Here is a 27,725-nt window from a genome sequence, read left to right as displayed (position 1 = left end):
CTTCTGCTTACCAGCCACATAGAAAGCGAAACTCCTTGTTCCACAGTCAGGATAAAAACACTACCAGGAACAATTTATGAATACGTATTTACACAAGATACTTTTCATTAGAATTACAGACTTCATAGGAAATCAAAGTAGACAAAGGAATATGTGCAATTTTGCAGAAGCATTGAAAACATTCAAACTATAAATATCCTGATAGCACTACTAAAATTCTTAGTTTTACACACAGGCTGATGTTACTCCACTGAGGAAAAACTAAGGTTCTGTGCCACAACTGTAAATTAAGTACAGTAACGTATTGTCATTCCTGCAACAAAGGTAACACCTGCACTGAACAGTGCGATACTGTTAAATCAATCCACTGATCTACTGAAGATCAAAATACAAATCTGTATTTTTATTGATTTGGCAGCGTTGCTTATGGAGAAACAAATGCACTAGTTAAACCAGTACATTGTCATACTGCTCCAGTTACAAAAAACATCCAGGACTTTCATAGAGCTACAAACGTATCGTACTTCATGGTTTTTCCCCAAATGATGATATCCACGTGAAGTAAATATAGCAAAGATACTCGAGTTTGTATCCTTCATTCTGTTACACTGACAAACATACACCACCACTTAATAAATAGAAATGCAGCAGTTCATCCACATAATAGCAAATATTTTTGTACCCTAATCCACCACTGAAGTTCAGTTTATACAAAACAGTCTTTTCTACAGAGTGGAAAAAAAAATACCTTCTTCTCATCAAGGTGCAAGCTAAGCTTTGAAACTTAAATGAATGTGCTTTTATTCTTTTCATGGACAATAAAAGTTTCAAGGACCTTCTGATTTAGCTGAAAATGCATAAATTTGGTCACATGTGGATTTCTTCATCGTTCAGGTTTAATGGACTATTTCAGTATCACTGACGTTGTGCTTTTACTCCTCTTGAACAATATCATTCCAAGAGTTATGGAGATCAAATTAATTCAAATGATGACTTCAGAGTTCTAGAAACATGTGTCCTCATTGTAATACAAGACCGACCTAAAGGAAGAATAAAAACACAGTGTTTGAGTTTATGTACAGCAATAAATCTAGCCATTATTGGTTTTCTGCACTGGAATTATGGATCTTAAGTGTGCCCAATTAAAACAGCTATTTTAAAACTCTTCTCATTTTGGCCAGTGTAGATTAAAGCATTACTATACCTAGCAGAGTTCAGAAGCTCTTTCTTAAATCCCTTACCTTTTCAGATTCCATGCCAGGACACCTCCAGTTGTACAAATAATACTGCAGATTTCCATCTCCAATCCCAAACTTGAGTTTTTCCAGGAACGTTTTGTTTTCCATTAAGTCTAGTGCATTGAACACATCAAATCCTTTCTGGCAATAGCAAAATATTTTAAAAGTTTTAATGTTTCAAATGACACGCAAATGACACTCTCCATAGTTGGCACAACGATATCCAAGAGACTAATCAAATTAAGTCAGGAAAAAAAAGATGCGGGGATAAATCTTTCCTTTTTTAATTAGACACACACACAAATTTTCCCAATGGAAAGTAATGCACAACTTTGCTTGAAGATTATCTCCAGCAGAGTAGTTAGCAATAACCAAAACTCTGCTGTGCTACCAACACTGGTTTGGCTGCAAATACAAAGCACAGCACCATACAGGTGTTGTAGCACATTATACATGTGCTATAATGAAAGGAAGCTCCATCCCAGCCAGCCCCAGTAGAAAGGTAGTGATGTTAGGTATATGTAAACAAAAAGCTGTGGTTAGGAGTGCACTTATCATTTCTCTTCTCCTGCCTCTCCTCTCCTCGTCTGAAAGTCCCTGTGCCAGACCTTAGGCACTCAATGATTGTAGACAGGCCCAACAGGTACTTTGGAAATCCACAAGCAACTTAATCTCAGCATTTTCACTGCACGATGACCCATTTAAAGAAAAGCATCATGTGACATATTCTAAGAGAAACATAGACATGGGAAGGTAGCACAGACTCATGGTTAGACCATTCCATGGTTCATGACCCATTCATCAGTGGCCTACTGTATGGACAGCCACTCAACTCCCCATGCCACACTTCAACTGGAGACCAACCTTTGAATCTTTCACTTGACTTTTAGAAATAGGTAGTATGTTTGGGCACTTCTGAAAACTATACTAACATCTGTATCTTCGTTTTTTTTTCAGTACCTTTGAAAGCCTGTCTCTAAACTTCCTTTGGTGTTACAGCGAAGCCTGAGCAATGGGGTTCTGTATTGCCTGTGACTACCCAGGAGATCTCTTTGCCAAACAGTTACCTGACTCAATACTGTTTATGGCTCAAACAAGCCTCAGCAAGGAGTTCATGTCATAGACATTAGCTCAGCTGCAGTGCTGCATGGCTGAGTGACACAAGATGAAGACTATGGAGCTGCTTTTGTGCTGCCTCAAGTCTGAACAGATAAAGCCTTTGCAGACCACAACAGCCTTTATAAAGGATCGGTGCAGAAATTCCTATGCCACATTCGGCACACAGGCAATGGCTCTGAACAGGGTCAGATGCAACACACTTAACATCTCCCTGCATTGAGCAGACATCTGCTAGCTGTAACATCACAGCACCTCAGCTGGCAGAGGCAAGCTTCTAGCAGGAGGAGTACAAAACACGCCACACTCTGCACTGCACTGGGAACTGCTGCTGCAATGGATACCATGGACTGGACGTGCAGTGCTGTTAACTGCCAGCTCTAAATAGGTCTCTGAGAATCCACTCAGAGTCATGGGACCTGCATCACCTGCACAGTTCTTTCCACAGACTACAGCACCACGGTGTTTGTGCCATACTGCTGTGGAACCCTGATGATAAAGGGCTGAGCATTTGTTTTTAATAGAGAGCACTAAACCCTTATGATTCCTATGTTTAAAAGCTCTTCTAGTCTCTTCCCTTCCATTTAAATAAATCATGCATCAGCTATTCCCATACAAAACAGTGCTGAAGAACTACATGACATCTATGTACCTTTACAGGCAGCCATTCTTAACAAGATAAAAGTTGGAGCGCAGACTTTTTAATTTTGTAGAAATTAAAAAAGAACTTTATTTAATGTATTTAATAGAATTTGTAAGTCATCCAAGGGAAAATATTTTAGTGATACTTTTCATTCTTCAGGTACTGAATGAATACAGCCACCAGTGTGCTCTTGGATACTGACATAGTTAAAGCTATTGCAAATGCTTTGATCTTCATGCACTTGTCACTTGCTAACACTACTCAAAGTAAAAAGGAAAAGCAAACACAGTGTTTTATATTTCAATGTCTACTAGTCTCATATGCACACTGAGCTGCAGACATTAAAAGAAAACAGAATGCAATGGAATGCATAAATTACTGACAGTTTTTACCTTGCCATTACTCCTGAGAATACTTTCATGAAAGTAGCAGAAGGGAAAATACTTACCAACTTAGCTATTATGAGTGCATCATTCATTAAATCCAAGAGGGGGGTCTCTGTGTGAATATTGTAAAAGGAATAGGCAGCTTTCAGGCTTTTATGAACAGGATGGTGCATCACTGTTGAAGGTAACGTGTAGAAACTCAGGAAGTCTGTTAAAACACCATTCGCACCCTGAAAAATACAAACAAAACAAAGCATCGATTAATAAATAACCACTCAGTTACTGAGCGTACATCACAGCACAATTCTGTACACTGTGCTATTATTCTGTAACAGACAGCATAGGCTAAGGATGGAAGAAACAATTACTGACAAGGATGTATCGATACATCAAAGTGAGACTGCAGTCAGAAATGGTCACTTCAGAATAGGACACAAATATTTAGATTCTTCTACTCTACTGCATCAATAACATTTTGACAACCAACAGTCAAAGCATTTGTTTCCCAAGCTTGTCTTTATATAAACAAAGATAACAAAAAATACTTTCCTCCCAAAAATATACATATAGAAAAGTTCTCCCAACTGAACATATTTTTTAAAAGATTTTTTTAACCTGATGAGGTTCACAGTGAGGAAACATTTTCTCAACTTTCTAAAAATAGAAAATAATTACTTTGCTTGTACACAAAGCATATTTAGACCAGCTCTGGTGATTATTAATAAACACGTCCAATCCATTTGCTAGACAACAGTGTTAAATTACATTGAAATTCTAATAAGACCAGTAGTCATCAAAAAAGGTGATCAGACAAAAATCCAAAATATCCTACAGAAATTTGCCTAATATTTAATGAACATAATGAAGTTTAACTATTGTCAAGAGTGCACGCAATAGGAAATAATTAACACTGGCTTATAACTGACACACTCAGCACAAAGAATACAACCCAGATTTTCACTGTTCCCATTCTGATCACATTTCATGGTTCCTCCAAGAAGATAAGAGTCCACAAGCACCAGGATTGTGTGTCTCCTTTGCCTTCTTTAGTTTCTGGGCTTGAATTCACCAAGAAAGATAAAACAATGACCCAGAGGATGAAAGGGTGGTGAGGAGAATGAAAGAGGAGCAAAAAGTCAAATTAGACCATGGAGAAGCCCAGTGAGCACTAGACCCACTGCAAAGTAAGAAGAAAGTAACTCTGGACAAAGATGACTGATGAGCAGCACCTCTTATCTGCAACTGCAGTAAGTTTCTGACTTCAGCTGAGACACCTGAATGAATTCACACTGCAGTGTGGAAACGCTGACAACTGCCATTTGAGGCTTCTGTGAAGACGTCCGAAGTTTAATAATTCCAGTGCTGATCATTTGAAATAACTTCATCACTTCAAACAAAGTACTTCACTATCTGAAAATGATGTCCACACCTGACACAGCATGGAGTCAAGGGGAAAAGCGTGTCTTCCTCCACTAGCTTAATCACAGCTACCTCCAACCACTCCTTGAGGATTTCCAATCCAGACACTACCCTATTCCTGTACTGCTTACTCTGTCACAGGTGTTGTCACCACAACTCAGGCTGAGGGGAAGAAGCAGATGATCATTTAGGAACCAAAGAGAACTGAGCTCCTAGCTGACAGCAGTTCACCACAGCACCAACACACAAACAAACACACACAAAATCATAAATATTCATAAAGGCAGTCTTTAAAACATATATATTTTACTGAAGCAGACTATTAAAAAAACACATACAATTCCCACATACTAGCAGGTGTTGCTAGAAATTGTTTTTAAAGAAGTAAAAATGCTGAACTGGCATATTGCAGAAACGTATCCAACACCTGTGGGAATGAAACTGAATTCAAACCAAATCCTTTTATCAGTCATCAAATCGTTTTCCTAGAAAAGCAGATTTGAAGACCATTACTTAGTATTGGGCAATTACTGTCACTTCCCTAGAGAAGTAACAGGGATCAGGGAGGCACACAGAGTGTGGGAAGGTTGTTTTTGACCTTTTGTGTAAGGTTCTTCGATATGATATTTCCAAAACAACGATATTTTGAGATTTCAAAATTCTTCTTTAAAAAATCGTGCGAGTGCTGCAGTTTATCACATTCAAACAAGCATTTCCTAACTATAAGGATGCAATATGAAGAACAAAACTTGGAGTCACAACACCAAATCTCAACTGCATTTCAAAACACTTGATGCCAATAACAATTTTTCACACGCTGCATTCATGTGCATATTCTTGAGGTAGTTGGGGAATGTTTTACCTCTACAACAAAAGTGTCAATAATATGTTCCCGAGGCAGGAACCAATGGGCCACCTCTTCTTCATCCATCACAGGAGCAAGATTAAACTGCTTCAAGTAAGTGTTGATTAATTCTTGTACTGCTTTAGTATCTTTTTGTTCCATCGGTCTCAAGCCAGAAGTCTTTGTAGCCTTATGTAAGAAAGAAAAATAAATGTTAAGACGTTGAAAGGAAAACTGCATACATAGCAAAGTCTGGAAATAGGCTGCACAGTCATTCCACTTGCTCTAATGCATTCATTATTAGCCTACTTTACCCTAGCCACCTAATTCATTATGCTACTTTACAAACTGCTTTCAATCAGAATTCCCTCTCTTCTAATTACTCGGACAGTCTGGGGCACTTCAATCTTAATATTCCAATATTTAAGCAACTTCATTTCTCCCGAGAAGGAGATGCTACTGCCAACAGCCCAGGCTGCACGCATTTGTATTCCAATTTTTTTTTTTTTTGCAGGTCAGTCAGTATTTATCTTCTTCTAAACTACACAGAGCCCAGGTACAGAAATAAAACATGAAACAACTTACACATCAGAAGCTAATCTGAAGATAAGAACCCCTGTGATTCAGATTGAAAAATATTAGTCAAGCTATAAACCAAAGTCAAATGATAATGTTTAATTAGAAATCTTTTAACACAAAATTCCACCTGTTCTTAATGCTTGTGAACTTGCTTGCCAACTCAGATTTCTATATACACCCAACCACAATTTACCAGGAAAGCTTCTCATAACTTCAAGCTTTCTGAAATTTAAGTTATGGTATTTTAACAAATATTGCAGTTTATTTGAATGTAAACATTGGAAGAGGAAAAACTGCTTTCTGGTACTATGCGATTAATTAACTTTTAAACAAGAAAGATGGCTGAAGTTTTCTCCCCAGTTTTTATTAGCTTTCTTGACTATTTCCTTTCAGGAAGAGAAAAGGCTCATTCTCCTTCAGAGCTCGTTTATCCTGCTTCGTCTGTCTGAGCCCCATACTTGGGCATGTACCACGTTAATCACAGCAAAGTCAGCTACAAGAGCAGCCAGGTAGTGACTTGATTACTGGAAGCCTGAAATTAGTGCAGCTGATTACACCCCGCTTAAAAAGGAGTTATTCTGGGGGAGGTCTTTATTCATGTGCTCTGGGATTCAGCAGCTAGATGAAAAATTAAGGCACATTTTGCCACAGTCTCGTACTGTGTTTAGTCTAACTGCTATCCTGAGCAGCCTGAGATGGTGTTGTGACAGCACAGCACCTCCTCTAGAATTTTAAGACAAGCCTTTGTCTTCTAAAGCTATACACTGGAGCATGAAGGGACAAAAAGCAGTTGGGCTGGAACGTCTTTAGAAGTGCTTAGAATGGCCAGCCAGCTTAAGTGATTACTTACAGCTGCAGAAGTGGAGAAGAACTCCCAGAATAGGGCTAAAATATATTTCTCTGCTCCAAACGTGGAGCTGCCTTGGGCATATTCCCACGTAAGTATTCTAGCTCAGGAGCTCAGTCAGAAAGACATATACAAACACACTCCTGTCCTTATTCCAAACACAGCCGAATTTTCTCCCTTTCAGAAAACTCCTTGCTTAAGAGATTGAATACCACCTCCACCTACTTCTTTAATGCACCTGTAGGTCTATGGACAAATAGTCTTCAGTGAGGGTGATACTTCAAAGATGTAATTACTATATTTCCTCTATTATTTCAGAAAACCTTTTTAGTTCATGCTGTTTTTGTGATTAGGATTGATTAATTCCTATTAAAGGGAGATAAGCTCCCAGTGGCAATGATATTTCAAGGACTCTAAGAAAAGAGGTTAGAATGGAAGAAACATTGGTGCTGAGGGACATTAAAGTGGTGGTTAGGAATTCAGAAAGCTTTTACTTTAGGACAGTTTGGCAAGAATGAACTCACAGAACTGTTTATAATAACAGCCTGAGACTGAAGATACAGATTTGCAAAAGCACTTAGACCTTTCCACAGGAAAAGAAACTCTATAGAACCCAAAGCACAAAAACTAAGCAATAAGCATTAGCAAAAATGTCAAAGCTAGGTTGGAAAGGGCCCTGGGCAACCTGATCTAGTGCCTGATATAGTGGTTGTCAATGCTTGCCCACTGCAGGGGGGCTGGAATTAGATGACCTTTAAGGTTCCTTCCAACATATTCTGTGATTCTATGAAAAAGATTACATCTTTATTTTCCTTAGAAGAATCTCCCAACTTCTATATAAAAGTAAATGAACAACTGAGGCACAGGGAGTCCTAAGACCCTCGGATTATGGCTGACTGTAGTTATACTTCATTGTGTGATCCTTATCTTATTCTTTAAGCTATTCTTACCCTGTATTGTTTCCATGAGAAACAGTACTAGTGTTGCTACTGAAACCTATATTTGAAATTGTCTATGGGACTTTTTAGACTCTTTAAAAACATCTTCAGATCTGATGAAAGCTATATTTAGTTCTCCAAGATTAAAACCTAATTAATGCAGTTATTAATTCGTAAGCTCTGAAAACTGCTGCCCTGCACACAAGGGAGAACCCACACGTGCAGGCATAGGTAGCACGCAGGCAACACAGGAAATGAGTCCCACTGACAGCAGCAGGAGTTGAGATCAAGCCATGGCATGTGCTTCATACTGAAGAGTGCTTAGTGTATTACTCACACAGACCAGTAACAACAGAGCCTGCAGCATCAAGCTAAATATAAACAGAAACAATTCTCCAAAGGCGGATAAATCATTACAAAGTACATTATAAGTACAAAAAAGTACTTTTTTTTTTTTTTTAAACCCAAAGGGAGGGTTTGTTTACATCAAAAAGGTTTACTTGATATGGCACTGGTCCAAAGGATAGTCTGCAAATCCCTCCAAATAGAAAGGTAGCTTTTACAAGCAAAGAAATTGCTTTCAATCATATAGCTTAGGCTAGCTTCTATAGGTTATTACAGCAGTGAGATTTTTTAATAGTTCATCTCAGACTACTTAGAGTGACTTCCCTGTCAAGAAAATGCAAGTGAAGGCTGTTTGCCAGCCTAGCTATTAGCAGAAATATGGAAAAAATATTTTTAACTAACCTAGCCATGCCAGAACACTTTTTTTTTTGGCCACACCATGCAAATAACAGTACACAACATTCAAGGCAGCTTTCGCTGAGCCTGCTGATTGCAGAAGAACAACTTTCTCTGACAGATGAGAAACAGCTGTGACTTGGAGTAGAACCAACCAACCCCAGTGTACTCAACCAACTTTCTACAGGACTTTTCTAAGAATTTTAAGATGTTAGCCGTTAATTTTTTACTCCAGTAATTTTTATCAGATAAATTAGAATAATTAATAGAATAATCTTACGCATCTTCAACTCAATCCCACGTGTTTATGAAGTGAAGGTTTCTGTGTGTATTTACTTTTTTTTTTTTTTTTTTAAAGACTTCTGAGTCCACATTTGTATTTTCTCCACACACAAACCTACACTTCTAGGAATAGTCTCTTCTACTTAGTATAGTCCCTTATTTTTGCTTGGTAGAAAAGATTCTATTTTTCCATGTTCTGCACGCACAAAAGCCTGAGCTGTCAGAGACAGATGGAAGGTTATTTTGGGCCTCCCAATAACTGTGGGGATTCTCTAGAAGACATACTGCTTACATCAGGAAGTCTGTAGAGCTTCATTGTTCTTTGTAGAGTCATGTTTCTACTCAAATGGGAGAATTTCACCTCCACCAATTTTCTGGGATTCAGTGATCGATGCCAATACCTGGAAATAAAATTCCTGAGATTAGATAGTGTTTTAAGTGTCAGCTTTACCTGTATCCATTTCTCTAATTTCTTGCTCTTCTTTTCCTCTACAAATTTATTTCCTAGCCAGCCTGTACTGACCTGATGTCTGTAGGGGGCTTGAACAACAAACAACAACAAAAAAATTTAGCAAAAAAAAGAAAAGCTATACCTAAGCAATAGCTGTTAAACAAGCCTGCAATCACCACATTTTGGATCTAATCTCCTTAAGGAATGAGTAACCCCAGGACTAAACATTCTATTAACTGCCGTATCCCCGTCAGTCTTTTCATGCCTACAAGGTAACATCTATTTCATTGATTAGTTTTCAAAGCTTAAGAACAGAGGTCCCTCTTTACTCTGTCTCTGAGGAGTTTGGTGAAGGGACCCTTCCCTGCAGATTATAGTGCAACAGAACGTCCCTGGTTACTCTAACACAGCACGGCTTTTTCTCCATCCTTACCTACAGTAGGTTACCGAATCTTTGGCACTGATATGTACAAACAAAATTTAAACCAAAAGGCTCATACATGAGTATTCTGTCCTCAGAAGGATACCGCTGAAACAGAACTTTTTCCCAGCAGAAATAAAATCCACTCCAAGCAAATGAAATCATACTTTACAACATACAACTATTTTCATGTGATAGTTTTCCCATCTTTATCAAATTCCTTTCTCCAGGAAAGATGAAAGCATTGAGAAAAGCAGATCACACAATTCCCAGAAATGCTCTGCCATCTTTGGCAAGTAACCAGGTCAACAGGGAAGTGTCCCAGCAGGGAAACAGGCTACTTGAAAAACACAGGTATACAATGCTGCCATTGCTAGCATGGCTTTCACCAGAAGGTCAACAGAAACATTATTAATCTATTCAAGGTACAATAAACAAACTCAGTATTAGATTTCAGTCTGAAAAGATATTTTATCCAAGGCTCCAAAGGGAAAAAAAAAAGGGAAAAAGAAACCAAGCAGAAAACCACACACACATACTTGTGCTTTTAGGTTAGAATCAAATCCACAGCATTCAATTTCTTTGAATTTTATAAACATATATATTATATATATATAATACATACATATATATCATATGATATATATATATCATATATATGTGTGTATATATATGTATATATGTGTACACATATTTAATATACCCATATGGGGTTTACGTGGCAAAGTTTTGGTAGTGAGGGGGCTAGTTGGGTAAGACTCAGCTGTCACAGCTGAGACATGAGTGACACTGGTTGTGCCTCTGGGAGAGAAGATTTAAGGAAGAGAAAAACTGCAGAACAGCAGCTGGGAGAGAAGAGTGGGGAAATGAGAGAGAACAGCCCTGCAGCCAACAAGGTCAGAGAACTGACCGCAGTCCCCATTTCATGTTCCCTTGCATTTCTCAGGGGGAAGAAGTAGAGGAGGATGGACGGATGGGGGAGAGTGTCTGTAGTTGGCCTGTAGCTCTCACTACTCTAGTTTGCTACCAGTAGGCAATAATTATATTAATCTCCTTATGCTGAATCTGTTTTGTCTATGACAGTAATTGATGAGGGATCTCCCTTTTTTTTATTTCAACACGAGTTTCTTTCCATCGTATTTCCTTTCCCTGTCTTTTTGGGAAGGGAGAGTGAGAAAGCAGCACGGCAATGCAGAGCTACCTACCAGTGCAAAATTACCACAATAGCCAATTACACAGCATGCACTTAAAATGACTACTACAGGAACCAATGTTATTATGAACATCACCTAGGTTACCTGCAAGTGGCCACAGGTTTGGGGAGCACCACTCCAGCAGTGTAAACAGCCTGAAAAATCCCTTCCAGGTTTACTCTTCTGGTTATTTCCCGAATCAGTACAGGTGCCACCCGTTTAGATCTCAGTTTCTTATGAACACACAGAAAATTGATTTCTACCATCTTCTTCACACTAAAAGGACATTACAGAGTGAGCATGAATTTAAAAATAAGTACTACTGACAAAAACAATCAGTGCATGCTGCATATTCTCAATTCCATAATATTAGTTTTCCATGTTGTAACAGAGGAATTTGATGTAAAGACAGATCAGCCCCTGTCAAATTACATCTGCAATTAATCTGATATCACGACACGAGTGGAAAACTGTGATATGATATGGAAAACTATGATATGCAAAGCAGTGTCTAAGCTGTTTGCAGTACCCCATTCCCTACTGTTAATGAGCCTCTTTGTAAGCTCTCCATAGTAATGGATGCCAGTTTTAAGATGTGTAATATGACGTTTAAAAATTCTATTTATTTATTTTTTTTTTTACAAATATGAAAGTAATGGTGTTTTACCTGTCATAAATACGAATATTTGCAGGGATGGCACTTATGAATCCTACCAGCTTTTTGTTTGAAGACACTCTAACCCCACAGTGCCACTGTGGTAACCAGCCCGGAGGACGCAGAGCCCTAGAAGTGATGACAGAAATAATTACAAATTACTGCCTAAGAAGATGTAGTAAAAACACCCTTCTTTGCACTCCAGTCAGAACAGAATGTAGCACTTGCCACTCACCACAGAAGAAATTCAGGGGAATAATCAAACCTAAACATATTATCATCATCTTCTACGTAATTCTCATTTAACAGTGTGTATAACTCCTTCAGCTGAAAACAAAAAAAAAAAAAAAGGAAAAAAAAAGGTTTATCCACACCCATCAAGCAGAATATATTTCAGTGATTTCAGGTACATATAATAAATGTTTTACTTACAACTTCAGCATTGCTAAGATCCAACGTGTCCCACATAAAACCTTGTGGCAAAGAATATGGCTCTAGGCGGACATTGTCCTTATCTGGCTCAATTGCACCATGCGAAGTTATGACTTCGTCTTTTGAGGGAGGAAAAAGGGAGAAGAAAAAAAAGAGAGCAGTTACACTGCTAAACTCCACATTAATTCTCAAGAACTTCTCAGTTCTTACAGACTGCATTCAGACTAACTACTACTTCATCACAGTATGTACAGCCAGCCACAGAACTACTCCATGCAGTATTTCGTAATACGGGACACCAGTTTATCAGCACACGCATGGTGCTTGGCCAGCTATGAAATCCATGGTTTCATCATGAGAAATATGTACTGACAGCTAATGAGCGACGGATCCTGTTTATAACTGCCTTAACAGGTCTGAGCTCAGCAGTACTGCTAAGAACCAGCAGTACTGCAAAGCCAGGGCTCGTAAGGAATGCCAGAAAAATAGGAAACGTGTCTTAAAATCCTACATGAAAGAGTATTTCTCCTACGTTAATGTACAACTCTAGTTCATCAGTATATAACAATTGGCTATAAACAGAAATTGCACCTCTCCTACGGAGTGGCACCTGCCAAACATGGGACATACTTTTCCCAAACAATGCCCAGTCCTGACAAGTAGTTATGGCTCACTGTCCCATTTGGAAGGTCAGAACTACCAGCACCTTTACATAAATTTTGGAAGTATCAGCTGCCTCACTATATAGCAGATGACCTAATCTTATACAGTAATGGATCTCTTGCTAACAGCCTTAATTATAAGGCAGGTGGATTCTGAAGTTAATTTAATGCAGATCCCTACAGCTACTTCTTGAATCAACAGATCCTTTTTCCATCTGAATATAACCTGTATATCAATCAGTGAAGACTTCCCATTACGTTCATTCATCAGACTAAGCTAAAAAAGGTAATAAAATTCAACAACAGAATCAAGAAGCAATTCAGAAAATCTGCTGAACAGAACCTCTGCCAGCCTAATTCAGCAAAGCGTATTTCTATTCATCAGCCCTAACAACCCATCTTTAGAGTGGAGAGCACTCTGCTCTGGACCTCTCCATGCAAGGAAGTCAGGAAAAACACAATCACTGAGGACTGAGCTACAGACCTGGATTAATGTGAAACACTGCCCTTTGGACAGACGGAGAGAAGTGTTCCTGTGCTTTACACTCTAACTGATTTCTGCCTATTCTACACCAGCCTCCAATACCGTGGAGACAGACTTGCAGAACAGAACAATGACAGCTCCTGCTTTACTTATGGGGTCCCCAGATTTCTTCAGCACAACAGAGCTAGAACAGCCTGACTTGAAAAAAAGTGAAAGGAGAAGAGGATGAGACAGAACTAAGTCAGATAACAAAACAAAACAAAAAAAAAAGCCAGGAGAGTCAGCAGCTGTCTTCTCCAAAACGACTCAGAAAATACGTTTCCAAGGTAGCGTACATTGCAGAAGAAACAGGTGAACAAAGAGCAGTGGAAGAGTTCAGGCATGAGGGAAGCATCATTAACCACTTAAAGCTGCATGGAAACACTGCAGCATGCACCAGGAGAGTCACCATCACTGTGACTGCAAATTGATCCATGCCACCCTTCCCCTCCCCCCCCCCCCCCCCCAAAGAAAAATCCACCCCCAAAAACAATAAATAGAACAAAAGTTTTATTCCTATCACTTCATAGATTTTTTTATTTGCCCTGAAGTGTTCTCTTTATGTTCTGTTGTTTAAGAGTTCAGACCTAAAATATACAAAGGAATGGTACTGCAATAGCATTTTTGTAGAGAACATCAGAATGACATTCATTAACACTGTGTTCTGTTGCATATTATTTTGAAGGGCAATGACTCACCTAAAGAGGATCAATAATTCCATATAAACAACACAAAAGATCAAGGAACTCCATCACATGCAGTCCAACTTAATACCCACTTTAGAGAACCACACAACTGGTATAGTTCCTTTCAAGATCACATGCCCAAGCCCAATCCAACTTACTAAGTTTCGGTACAGGCTGTGTATCCCAAAACTGGTATTTACGTTTGGTAGCCTCATCAATGTTCTTTGCTGGACCTTGGCATGCAGAGAGCAGCTCCATTGCTCTCTGGATATCTTGAAGTTTCTGCATTGGAATGGCTGGATTCTGCATGCGGGGACAAACAGAAGAGGGTACGATTACTTTGGATATGCTCTTCATTTTAGACCACTGTACAAATGTGTGCATTTACTTTATTCTTTTGTATTCTTTCATAAGCTCTTCTTACCGCAGTCACTTTGGTATTATCTTCAGCAGCAGGAGGAGGGAAGGATAGGTGGGAAGGAGACAAGCAGCTTCTCAAACTACTTAGCAATTTTGAGTAGTGTTTGCATTTCACTGTGAAAATTCAGTGTTGGTACCACATGTAACTGCAGCGTTAGGCCAGGATACCAGTATACCAGCACCACAATAAAGTGCTTATTATATTCCTCTCTCAATGGTAAAATTGAATAAACAGCAAAAAGCAGATCAGCTTAGATATCTAACAATCTAAAGACACTACACTGTGATATCTCAAGTTTTGCCTCATATATACGCTATAAAACATTACTTAAGACAAGTATGGCTCAATATTTCAGTTACACTGTTGCTGTAAATACTCACTTTACAACCTTAGTTATATCGTATCTACGTTCTATTAGGTACCAAATTTTATAGTATGCAGCTTACTGCACTGTATCACATATAGAGAAGTTCACCACTTTGCCACTAGTGCCAACTGTGCCAACACTCATAACTTAAGGCAACTTCATGTTATAGAAGCAGATGTAAAATAAATTAATCTTCCACTTAGAAGTGGAAAAATCTTTACAGAGAGTTACCTGAAAAACAAAAAACCTAAGGCTTGGCATTTCTGAACTGAGCTCCTAAACCTTGACTTCTGAGCATTCTGAGTAAGCGTAACTACAATAAGAATTCTACTTGCACATGAAATTGCAGAGGAATAATGCTAACAGACTTCTAAATGTAGAGGAACTTATCCCTCTCTGCCTCCCTCCTTCTTTCTCTCTCTCTTTCCAGAACCATCTCCCAAGAGACAAGCTGAGCATACTAGCAGCATGCTAGTAGCATATAGCAATACTAGCAGCATGCTCAGGTTTTCCCAGACTTTGCAGTGGAATAAATACACCTGATGGAATAGTCTCAAATGGATTGGAAAACATTACATATTTCTGGATAGAAATTTCAAACCTGGTGTTTTCTTGCTGAACATCAATACTATTTCAGTATTTTGCTTTCTGACTAGGATTTGTGTGTTGAAAAACCACCATAAGCTATGTGCAAAAATGAAGTTCAAGCTTCATTTGGACACACAACTGCCTACAGTGTCCTCATTCACAGAAGGAGTAGCTCTGCAACGGCCTGCAGCTCATGCAGGCCATCATTTTCTACCTACAATAAAAACGTGTGCTCTCTAAATATTATGCCATTTCTTTCACTAATTTAAGTGTGGCTAAATTTGGCCTGTGAGCACGCCTTAACATCCATCATCTGAGTAATTGTGAACTAACATATTTACACACTTCCAAGTAGTTCAACAAACTAGATCGATGCCTCTGAAGCATGAAAATCCTACTCCATTCTTCGATCCAAGTTATAGTGATATACATTACTTTTATTAACTAAAAAATCAATTTAACAATTACCTGCTGGCCTGATACAAACACTTCTAACTCTGCTAGATAAATTCTAAACTCTTATCAGTAGATTAAGGAATCATACATCAATGTTGACATGTAAGAATTTATTCAGTACGTTTCAGATGCTTTTTTAAGTCTAATATTTTTTCTAGATTAAGAAGAAAATGATCTAAAAAAGTTACTAAGTTCTCAAAGGATCACAGAATCGTAGAATGGCTTGGGTTGGAAAGGACCCAAAGGATCATCTTCCAACCCGCCATCTCCAGATCTGGCCCTAGACCTGGATGCAGTACTCCAGGATGTTAACTAGCACATGGGAAGTAAAAGTTCGTGTTTTGGTACTAAGCACAACATGGATTGAGACATCTGGAGAAATCTCCTTTCCTCTCAAGAAGTTGAGAGGAAATCCTTTTGGTTTCCTTTAATGGAAGGCAAGAAAAGCACATGCAGCACTTCAACATAAATGAGAAAGAAGAGTAATTTTAATTTTTTAATTCCAGTGTGAGGAAAACATCTCCTCACAGCACAAGAAAGCACTGTAAGGTGCAATGGAGCTGAGGTACGCAATGCAGTAGTTGCCCTAGTTTTGGTGACAGGACCTAACCTGAGATCTTCCATGTCTTGGTCTTGTGGCAGAGCACAAGTCTCTCCCTAACTAGAGCAGAAGAGTGAGTCAGGGACCCTTCAGCACGAGTCACTTAGCAGAAGCCTGTGACGATAAGCAGGATGCACCTGAGGGTGCTTCAGGAGCTGGCTGGTGTTATTGCAAGATCACTCTCTATTGAGCTTGAAAGACTACAGCAAATGCTGCAAAGCCCACACAGTGGCAGAGGCTAACACTGACTGGTTAGGATGCAGCATTACAGAACCTGGGAGGCCCTGGTGGGCAGAACTGAATGTGAACCAACAGTCTGCTCTCACAGCAAAAAAGCCAACTGCACACTGGGTTATACAAGCAAAAGCCTTTCTCTTTACCTCCTGCCCTTGAGAACGTAACACAGTTTTGAGTTTCCCATTACAGGGAAACCACTGACATAGCACAGTGAGCTCAATAGAGGGCCACCAAGATGTCTGGGGGGCTGAAGCACATGACATGCAAGCCTCAAGAAGAAGGCTGAACAAAGGCTAAGAGAGTGGGAGATCTTATTGCTCCCTAATGGGAGGATATAAAGAAGACTGAGTCAAGCCTTTGTAGATGGGCTTAAGGACAGAACAAGAAATGATGGACACAGAAAAAGATCAAGTTCCATTTTAGATATAAGGATTTATTAATAATATTCTAACCACATGGGTGGTCAAACACCGGAAGAGGCTGCCCACAGAGGCTGTAGAATCTCCATCCTTGAAGTACATACAAACCCATCTATGCCTGAACAACCTCACCTTATTGGATCTGCACTAAGCTGGAGGTTAGGCTAAAGATCTCCAGAGGTTCCTTTCAAGCTAAGTTATTTTATGACTGAATGCTGTGCAGGTCACTGGCGACTACAATAATCACTGACAGTATCAGAGATCTGGCCAGTTCACTTGTGCCAGTGTGGGATTTCTACATTCCTGGGGCTAGTATTTAGAACAGACTCCACAAAATCTGATGAGATGGGTAGCAAAGTGTCCTAAAGGTCTACTTAAGCACACAGCTAACATGTTTTTATAGCTGTGGTTACACTCATGCCAGTGCTCAAGAGGTCCAGAATCACAAATGAGAGAGGGAGAAGCAAAGGAGACTCACAGTTCTGCTTTTCTCATGTGCTGACTGGTACATCAGCATACAAACTCAGCTCACCTCAAAATTCTTTTTCAAAATAATTGTCAAGGAGTTCAGAAGCCCCGCTGAGTATTACCTGAGGATCCTGTGTATATTCTCCTAGAGACCAAGTGTAAGACATCACTTTCCTCTGAAATACTTTGCAGAGCTTCTTTCAACAAACAGCAAGCAAATGCTAAGCACGCTTTTTCCACACTTCACATAGTACAAGGAACATAAAAATCTAAGTATCACTAGAATACTTGAAAACATTTATTTCTCCACACTGACAGACCAGCAGTCTAAGATGCTCTTGAAAAAAATCTGAAACACCAAAGCAGTGCAAGAAGAGAAACCTGTCTACTAATGAGGTCGTACACCTGAAACAATGAATAGAGAGGGAAACAAACCAACACTGGTGCATTTGCAAGAACAGAAATGAGGCAACTCTGCCAGGGCAGTAAAATGGCTTAGGTACACTACAGCCTGAGAGAATAACTTAAAGAAAGGCATCCCTTGTGTGCCTACAAAACAAAACTTTAATATTGCTAACAAACTGGCTAAACTTGTTGTGTTGGTGAAATATCACTAAGTGCATCACTGTAATAAGGATAAGTTCCCACGTCTGCAGAATACAGTGCATGTTACAGAAACAGTGTGCAAAACTGCAAGGTGCTGAGTACCAGTGCCCTGCAGATGAAATGAAGCAGATTCCTTTTAATGTAACAACAAATCTGGTCAGCGGGGGATCTGGGAACTCTCATGATACTGCAACAATGAATTATATATTAATATTAAAATTGGCCCCACTCCCACTAGAAAAGAGTGTAAGATTATTTGGCTGTTGCTTGCAATCTTCTTGCATTAGCAATTCATGCCACATACTTCATAGAAAACAACATCAAAACATGCAGCGAGACAAGAAACTGTATAAGATCACTCTACGTATATACAAGAATCCCATGTGGCAAATGTATCCATTCAAAGCAATGGGTGTTGCACAGAGAAGATCCAGAGGGCCAACACAAAATCCATCTGTCTGTTAACAAACCAGAGCACAACTTCTTCCCAAAAATTAGTTGGGAGAATCGACATACGTGACAAACCTTACTGGTACAGTTAGTGTAACTTCTTCCACATTAATCTGATAAAGCAAACCTAACTACATCAACATGCTCAGTGGCCTGCGAACTTTCATATCACCATGTTATAAACCTCAGTTCTCAGGCTCAGATTTCTCTGGAGATATGTTAAAAAGCCACCAATGCACATTACTCACTTACTTTAACTGGAACCTGACAGTCAAAAGCATACAGACAAAGCCCACAAAGGCTGCACATCCCCTCAAGTAATTTTGCAAACTTACTTACAGTGCAGACCTTTCAGATGGCAAAAAGTTTCTTCAGTCTGTACCTCCGTGTTATAGATTACTGCATTTTGTGCAAGATGGTACGTTGCTACTCTGCCCAAAGGAGGCTGGTTAACAAAGCACGTTCACCTCAATAAGATTTTGCCTGAAGACTGGACTGGCCTGGCCGAGCAGAGGATTTTATCTATTTGCGTGTATGTGTCTGTGTAAAATGCTATAAAACAGCATAGGCAGCATACAGTCATCATGAGCTCACTTGTCTGTCCCTCCTCCTGCTGATGCTTGCCATGAGATAGCACTACTCTGTCCACGTAACTGCAGCTGCACTAAACCTTGTTAGGTGGCAGCTAAACTAAAGGCAACTCACCAAATGCAGAATGTACTTAAACACAATACCAGTGCAGATTAAGACTCTCTGCTACAAAGCCTGAATTCTGACTGCTGTTAAACTGTGGTTAAAAACTGCTGTGGTTACAACTCCCTGGCTAACCTCATGCAGTCGGCCAACACCAAGACTTACACCTCCCTTCTGAAGAGTTGCCTAATTCAGATGTGTTAAGGCAGCACCACCAGCTCTCTCCTACAAAAAGCAACACATACATTAAAAAGTTGAAACAGAAAGCACACACAGACTGAAACAGGACAAGGCTCTCACTTTTGAAGGCTGTTGAATTTTAATCTCTTGAGAGTCAGATGCAGAATCTGATTTGGTGCCTCCAGAATTTGGCTTCTCCTTTTTTCTCTTCTGTTTCTTTTTCTTCTTCTTCGCTCCCAAATCCCCTCCAGGACTTCTGCCAGAAATTCAGAGAATGTGCAGTGAGAAAAATCAATACCACCAAACTTAAAATTCATAAAGATTCAATATGGAAAAATCAGCAGTGTTATAAGAAAAATCTAACAGTAGTTTGAATCTGCAGCCAAGGCAGGGGAAAGGAAGTGGGGGGAACCGAGAGTGCATTCACAAAAAGCTTCCTGCGAGCGCCTCCTCATTTGTTTGACACTCAGAGCCCAGCACAAGCAGGTACTTTGACACAGCAGTGTGAAATTGTGATACACGGCAAGAGCCTCAGCTCAAACACGAAATGACCATGCCCACACGTAGGCAGGACATTCACCAGCATAATGAATTGTTTACTTAGAAAGAAGCAACTCGCACAGAAAATTGGGCCAAAGACTTCAAGCAAGGAAGGTGCAGTAGGGTGTTGTATACAGCACAGCAAGAGTTCTCCGACGCTTCTACAAGTGGTTGCTGGAGGGACAGATAAAAATCCCACAACCCTGTAACCATAAATTCCACCTGCCCGGTTCCAAGCACAGTTGACTCTGGGTTGGGAGGGAATTTCCTGGGAAGATGAAGGCATTTAGAAACACAAATTCAGCTGAGCTTGGAGGAACATGGGAAAGTGCAGGAACCAAGGAAAGCATCCCCCTCCAAAACTGGCTAACTACTGACGGCCCAATATTTATCCTCCTTGATGTTCAGCCATCAGGGACAGCTGATTTGGTTTTGATTGGATTCTTCTCGTTCTGTTTTCAGGAAATTTTATTCTAATCAAAGCAGTGATGAAATGGTGAAATCTCATTAAGAATCACTGCAAAACGATCCAAATATTTGTGCATTAAAACAATCAGTACAACAAAGTGTACATTGTGCTTGCAGATTCTGACATATTTGGACTATCGATAACACAACTCCTATTTTCTTAAAGGAGATTCTAATTTAGCTACTAATCGAGATATAGAATCAAGATCAGATTAGAATTTGCAAAGTGTGGGAGGTGTTGGCAACTCTCAGACGGAAAGCAAAGGAGGGAATGAGTCAGTGAGCACGAAGCCTCTTCAGGAGGTTTATCTCCCAGCAAAGCTGCGAGCATATTATGGCGCTCCATACAGATGTCAGGGTTCGGGGCCTTGGGCATTTTTCAGTGGAAAGAAAAAAGTCAAGGAAACAATTTTGGAGAAAAGAAGAAAAAAAGTTGCTACACTGGCAAACCAACAGGAAGAACTCAGAAGAATACTAACAAAGGTATTCAGGCCAACATGTTTGCAGGGGCCATGGTTTTTGCCACGAATGCTCTAAGACCATACTGCCCTGTCTCAGCAGCAAAAAACCTCGTCAGAACTCAAGTCAGTGTGAAAGTACCAAATTTTCAATTTGGAAGCCAAAAGCTTGCTATTAATCAAGCATTTAACTAAGCAGAGACTCACTCTGTGGCATCATTGCTTTTCTCTACGAAAAATCAACCCTGAAAAGAGTTTACCATTCCCAGTTACACCAGACTAAGTCACGCTCCCAGTGAGGTAAGAGCTGGAAATTCAGGATCTGGGATCAACCCCCAGGAGTTGCACAGAGGACAGCAGTGTAACAGATCGACACAGAAGGGAGAAGCTGGAGTATTCACCAGAGCTCTGCTGAAACAAAGGATTGAGCTGCAAAGCGAGGCAGGCAGAGAGCTTTCTGTACACAGTGACAGTACTGCTGGATCACTTATTCTATTAGCAGTTCCTAAACTCTCACTTTTAAATAACCACATTTATATCTTTTTGAAGGCCTTTATACCACGCTAACATCTGTGCAGAATCTAAACAAAGAACAGACTTAGATCATAAAGTCACAGAATGGCTTGCATTGGAAGGGACCTCTAAAAGCACCAAGTTCCCACCCCCTGCCACAGGCAGGGCTGCCAGCCACTTAGATACATACTAGGTCAGATTGAGCAGGGCCTCATCCAACCTGGTCTTAAACACCACCAGGAATGGGTCATCCTCTCCACTCTCTGAGTAAAATAACTTCCCCCTGATATCTAATCTAAATCTCCCCGCCTTTAGTTTAAAATCATTCCCCCTTATCCTTTCACTATCTAACCGTGTGAAAAATCGATTTCCTTCATGTTTATAAATTCCCTTTAGATGTCTGGCAAGAGGTCATAAATAGGAGACAGTGGAAAAAATAAAAACAAACAAAATAACAACAACAAAAACTAGACAAGACCTAACTTATCCAGGACTTCCCCATCTCTGGCAACATTGAAACAGTAATGTCAGAGAAAGTGAGATTTTCACCTTTGCTAAGATGCGTTTAACAAGGTACTGCTTCATTTTCTTGAACTTAAACTTCTCCTAAACTTTTACCTTTTCCTGTAGCATGACAAACACCAGAAAGATGCCACCCTGTGTCCCTGAGCTGACCCCACTTCACACCAAGGCGCTGCCCCAATCCCTGCTCCCCAGCAGCTCATCCTGCAGCAGGAGCTGCCCACTCACAGCACAGGGCTCCTGCTTACTCCAGGGTCAATGTGCTATTTAGTTTGGTGAAAGAACTAGTGACTACTAGAAAAAAAAAAAAAAAAAAAAGTTTGGCAGCTGTGTGGAAAAAAAGCAGTTTTGCCAAGCTTAATCAATGTTACCCCAGTTCAACTGCACTTTTACCAGGATAATCGCAGTTTGTTCTTTGACCAGCTCAAGGCTTTTTCCATATAGAAATGCATACATTTTTTTTTTTAGCTGTGAAGGAGGGAAGACAGAACCAAGCTGCTATGGAGACTGGACAATATTTAAAACTACTCATTTCTTAACTCTGCTTGAGGCTGGGGGGAGTGAACAGGGAGAACTGTTTGAAACCTCCTTGAATAATCTCCCCCTCTTCTTTCTCCTACCACCTCTGCACCTTCACAGATCCCTGTCCTCAGCTTATGGCCTCTGGCTGCAGAACTCTCATGTTGCTTCTCACAACATAAACATTTGCACCCCTTGTTTGACAGGTTACCGGAGCCGTTCAGGGCAATTATTTTTACACAGTCTGCTGCTTAGCGTAGGTCTTATCGCTGTCACAGCCCACAGAAAGTTAAAAGTGAACAAAGCAAAATCCCTGTGTCCTTCACCTCCCTGGGCACACATGCAGCTGAGGTTTGGCAGCAGGCAGTGTGTAGAAACTTCGTCAAAGCAACAGGCTCATCCAGCATGAACTGCAGCCAGAGACACCGAGTGAACTGGGGCAAAAGCAGAGCACCTCCATTTTGGTGGTCCTACTCAGCCTGAGCCCTTGAAAGAGCTGAAAGGTCTTAAAGCTGGGAGAATGAAGGGCTGAGAAGGGAGGAGCCTTGTTGCTCAATATTCAGTAATTACATTGAACATAATGGCACAAAAGAGATGCAAAGGCAACAAGATTATTAGTGAAGACTCCTATTAAAAGCTTATCTTTAAATCAAACGTTCTTATGTGCTAAGTTCTGAGTTCTTGTCTTCTCAGACTTACCTGTATGATGTGAAACATATCTCACTCTTAATAGCTGGAAAAAATGACTCCCACAGCTCAACGGAAGCTGACCTTCACATGTGAAACAGCTCTCACTTAACCAGCACAGGCAGGAGGATGAGGACCTACAGCTCATTGTGATGGTGCCCCAAGCAGACCAGCCCCAGTGGAAACACTGCTCCGTCAGCCCAGGGCCTGGCAGAGGTGTGCCCGCCCCACAAGCACTCTGCTGACAGGAGGCTGGGCTGCACACCTCAGACATCATCCGTGCTACTTCAACTGCACCCACCACACTGGTCTGATGAAGAAGAAAGGAGAGAGAGAGGGCAAATAATGTGTGACCCAACTGCAGCCCAGGCAAAAGAAGAATCAAGAGCCCCCTTTCTGTCCCAAAAGCACTGAAGGTTTGGGCTCGCTGCAGGAGCAGGCCGCGGGAAGGTTACTCAGGCCCACACTTTCATCATTTTGTTACACATATAAGCCCGTGATCCTACCCACATACCTTTCCACTTATGTACACACATCTGGTGTTTTGTATAGATGTGAAGAAAGACTTGTGCTTCTCTCAGTGTGTGGGGTTTTTAACTGAGCCCCCGTGGGGCGAGGCAGGGAACGCTGTGCAGAGCTCTGAGCAGAACGGGCAGCGCTCAGATGGAACGAGCAGGGCCGGCAGAGCCACAGCAGCCAGGTGCTCACACTGCTCCGTCCCCTTGGTTTCATTCCAGATCATCCTTCCCACCAAGTATCCCTCAGTGTTGTTTTAATTGTCTTTTTGGACACTGAATCCTGCTTTAGCAGAAACAGCTCGCTGAAACATCAACATCTGCTTTGAGTTACACGGAGTGGCAATTTTAAGCTAACAGTTTTAGATTTGAGAAACTAAACGTCTATTTCAGCTGCTTATTTTTAAGCTGTGAAGGCCCAGAACTGCATAGTTGGGGTTTTTCCTCTCCTTCACTGTATTTTTTATCTGCCTACAAGTAAGTGAGGTCACAAAACTGTGTTTCTGAAGGTGTTACCTAGATCTTTCTGATCATAAAAATCAGATCTTACGTGTTTGGGCAAGATTCCAACACATTTCAAAGTAGCATTACTGACACTAAGGCTGCCCTTGGTTCATACAGAAAATGGAGGCCTAGAAGCAATGAGCTTTCCCCCTTCTGTATTAGGCCACCACCATTTCAACAGCGTAAAACCAGAGGGGGTTATTACATATCCTTCACATTCCACAGTTAGCTCTCCCATTCCTGACAGCCCTTCTGGACTAAAACTTCATTTGCACACATTTCAGCGTTTAGAAACACAAGTTTCTTCAGCACGAAAACCCAGCAGCAGTGCCTTCGAGCAGAACCCACAGACACTCCCCACAGCAACGTGGGCCTCCCCTGGCTCACTCCAGCCTGTAATGCTGTGCGCCAAGATTTCAGTCTCACGTGTTAAAACCAAGTACTGCCTCCAGACCTTAAAAATATACTAAAACATATCTATATGTAAAAGTAGAGCTGTTTAGAAAGTTGCCTCGTAATGATAATTGAAGGAGTATAAAACATCCAAAGTAAATCATTTGTTGAGAGGGGGTGGGGTCTAAAGGTCATATTTTTCCTCATCTGTTTACAAAATCTTCTTTTCTGTCATGGAACAGAAGGAGGTACTTAGAATGAAGGGAGAGACCTCACCAACCAGGCTCAGCAGGGGAGTCAGGTGCAGTAAAAGGTACTTCTCTACATACACACCAACAAAGCTGCCTTGTAAACAACATTTTATTACAAAGCAGAACAAGTACAGCATAATGCATCAAGCAGGAGCAAACTGCAGACAGAACAGCAATATGAGTCACACAACATACATAATCCTGCAGCTAAAAAAACAGGACCAGAAACAGAGGACAAAGATATCTGCACAGTTGAGAGTCAAAACGGGTATCTTCTGCTGCAAAGTCATGCTTAGATATATATATATGCACAATATCTATTAGTGGACAGTGCTATAGGGACATGTTAAGAGATAGTTTGAAAGTAACTTCATTTACAAAGTGATCCTACTGAAGATTGGCACACAATACATAGTGACCTTATAAGAAGAAAGAACAGGTAAAGATAGCATGAGATTAAATATTGATCAGCATCAGCGGAGACCATTCAGCACATAGTAAGTCAGCTGGCAGAGCCACAGTTTTAAGCTGTACGACTGCTCATACGTTGCTTACCTATACGAAGCCTAACCTATAAACTCCATGTAAACACCAAAGCTACCTCCAAGATGAAAACATTGCAACAGGGAAAAAACAGGGAACAATACAGGCTCCTATAGCCATGGGTTAACTTCCCTGCTAGAGGGCAGATCTTAAGACATAGTTGTGCTTGCTGTAATGTAACATATTTCTTTGCATTTGATGGAACTTGTTTGAATTCCTCAGCCTGCAGAAAGTTGTGCCAAACAAGGTTCTCAAAGACTTAATGAAAACAAAATACCGTCATTCAGAAGTCAATATTAGACTTCATGCATCGAAAACACCATAGAAAACTGACACTAATGCTTCGAGGCTTTTCTCTACGGCAGTGGTCTACCTCTGAGTTCATCAAATTTCATACTGAAATAGGAAGTGAAAGCTTCCAAGTAAAGACGAATTAAGGAGCTTCTTTGAAATACTCCTTGAGACACCTCTGGGACGTTCGACAAAAACAAGTTTTAGAGAGAACACTGCACCATCCACAGCTGCATGAGGTGTCCCAGTGAGCTCAGTGGAGGCCAGGCTGGAGTACAGCGGCACCCCGCATCCACGCTGAGAACACGCAGACCCGGAGACACACCGGGAAGTTTTCCCCTTGCTGCCGTTTAAAGCAGCCAGCCCTCCTCCTCTCCAGGGTTCCCAGGCTCCTCTCGCCACATGTAAGATGCAGAGCTGCTTGTTGCCAAGCAAACCTCGGGCAGGAGATGACAAACAGCTTACATCTCCAAGCATCAATCACCCCCAGGAACGCTCTCAGCCAAATGAATCAGAAATTCATGAGGAAGGTATTCGTGTAGCGGTATATAAATTAACCTATTTCTATTTTGGGCTACTCCTGGTTGCGACAAAGAAGCATTCTCTTTGCCATCAGTTTTCCAGCTCCCAAAACAGCAAGAAGGCATGTCTAAACGAAGCCAGTTTTTAAAGGCAACTCCTCCCAGAAGCTGCAGCGTGAGCCAGGCCCGTGGTAGCGGACGCCCAGATGGAAGCATGCCGCAGGCCGAGGGACGCACACGGTGCAGGGCCCGCGTCCCTGGGCTGCTGCAGGCGGTCCGAGGGGAGAAAAGCCACCGCAGGCAGCACAGCACCGCTCCGCTGGCTGAAACACCCGCTCTGCTCCACACAACATGTGGATTTAGAGCTGCTATTTCGATTCGGACAATAGAGGACGCCGAGTAGGAGGAGGGAGCGCATGACAGAGGGACGCGGTGCCGCCCGCGCCGCCCCGCAGCCCGGGGAGCGCCGTGCCCGCTCCGCGCCGGGACACGCGGGGCAGCCGGGAGCGGCACGGCGGGGGGAGCTGCCACGGCCCAGACCCCGAGACGGAGCCCCTCCGTCCCGGAAAGCCGCTGTGCACAGATAGTACAGAACAGGGCTCCCCCTCCCTAGGCGGGGAACGCTCGCGGACCAGCTTCTAACTCCGCCGTCCGGCCGGCGCGCCGGAGCAGCCGCCAAACCCTCCCCGGCCGAGGCCCCTCCGCTCCCCGCTCCCCAGGCCCGCCGCCCCCACGCTTCCTCCTTCGGCGGAGGCCTCCCCGCACGGAGCGGAGAGAAGCAGCGCGGCCCGGGCCGGCGGCGTCCTCCCACCCGCCCGCTGCGGCGGAGGGCGGCCCGGGAGGAGGACGAGGGGTGCCCGCGGCCGGCACGGGCTCAGGCGGAGCGCGGGCCGCGCCGTGGAGGCCGCCCGCCGGCTGACAGCCGCCCGTCCCCCGCGAGCCCCGTTCGGAGCCCGGCTCTCCCCGCACCGCGAACGGCCGCCACGGCCCCGCCGAGCCCGCCCCGCCGCCGCCCGAGGGAGGGAGCGAGCGAGGGAAGAAGAAAGGCAGCGCCGTGCCCGCAGCGCGCCCCTACCCCTTGGCGTGCTCAGCCTCCTCCTCATTGTCGCCGTCTATGCCGCAGGTGTCCTGGTCATCCAGCTCCAGGCTCTGCTGGCTGGCCGCAGACTCGCTGTCCTCCGCCATCACGGGGGGAAGGAGGGAGGGGAGGAGGCGGGGGAGCCTATGAAAGGAGCCGGGGCGCACGGGCAGATGCAGTCCGGAGGAGCTCCCTCTAGCTGCTGTCCTCCCCCGTGCTGGCGGAGGAGGCGGAGGCCGCGGGGCCTGGGGGCCGCTCCCCGCCGCCCGCGGGTGTCCGAGGCCGGGCGGCGGTGCCCCGCTCCCTCCGGCCCCTCGCACCCGCCGGGCGCCGCCTTCCCTCCGTCGCCGTTCGGTGCCCCGTGGGCGGCATCGATCCCG

The 27,725-nt window shown here is 42.2% G+C and overlaps 1 protein-coding gene across 1 annotated transcript; it reads right to left on the bottom strand.

Moving 5' to 3' along the window:
* Positions 1-46: 46 nt before the first annotated feature.
* Positions 47-27,467, bottom strand: NMT2 (N-myristoyltransferase 2). Its single transcript, XM_418632.8, has 12 exons — positions 27,343-27,467; positions 19,663-19,798; positions 14,215-14,359; positions 12,186-12,304; positions 11,989-12,080; positions 11,766-11,882; positions 11,204-11,374; positions 9,326-9,434; positions 5,665-5,835; positions 3,446-3,613; positions 1,242-1,379; positions 47-1,040 (listed from the first exon to the last, which is right to left on the bottom strand). Exons 1-12 carry the CDS (start codon positions 27,450-27,452, stop codon positions 1,020-1,022), a joined length of 1,497 nt encoding a protein of 498 aa, XP_418632.2. The 5' UTR covers positions 27,453-27,467; the 3' UTR covers positions 47-1,019.
* Between the last annotated feature and the right edge of the window lie 258 nt (positions 27,468-27,725).

The sequence above is a fragment of the Gallus gallus genome, chromosome 2, assembly GCF_016699485.2.
Source record: "Gallus gallus isolate bGalGal1 chromosome 2, bGalGal1.mat.broiler.GRCg7b, whole genome shotgun sequence".
Lineage (NCBI taxonomy): Eukaryota > Metazoa > Chordata > Aves > Galliformes > Phasianidae > Gallus > Gallus gallus.
Note: the sequence above shows the minus strand (reverse complement) of the source record. Positions and strands in the feature narration are given on the sequence as shown.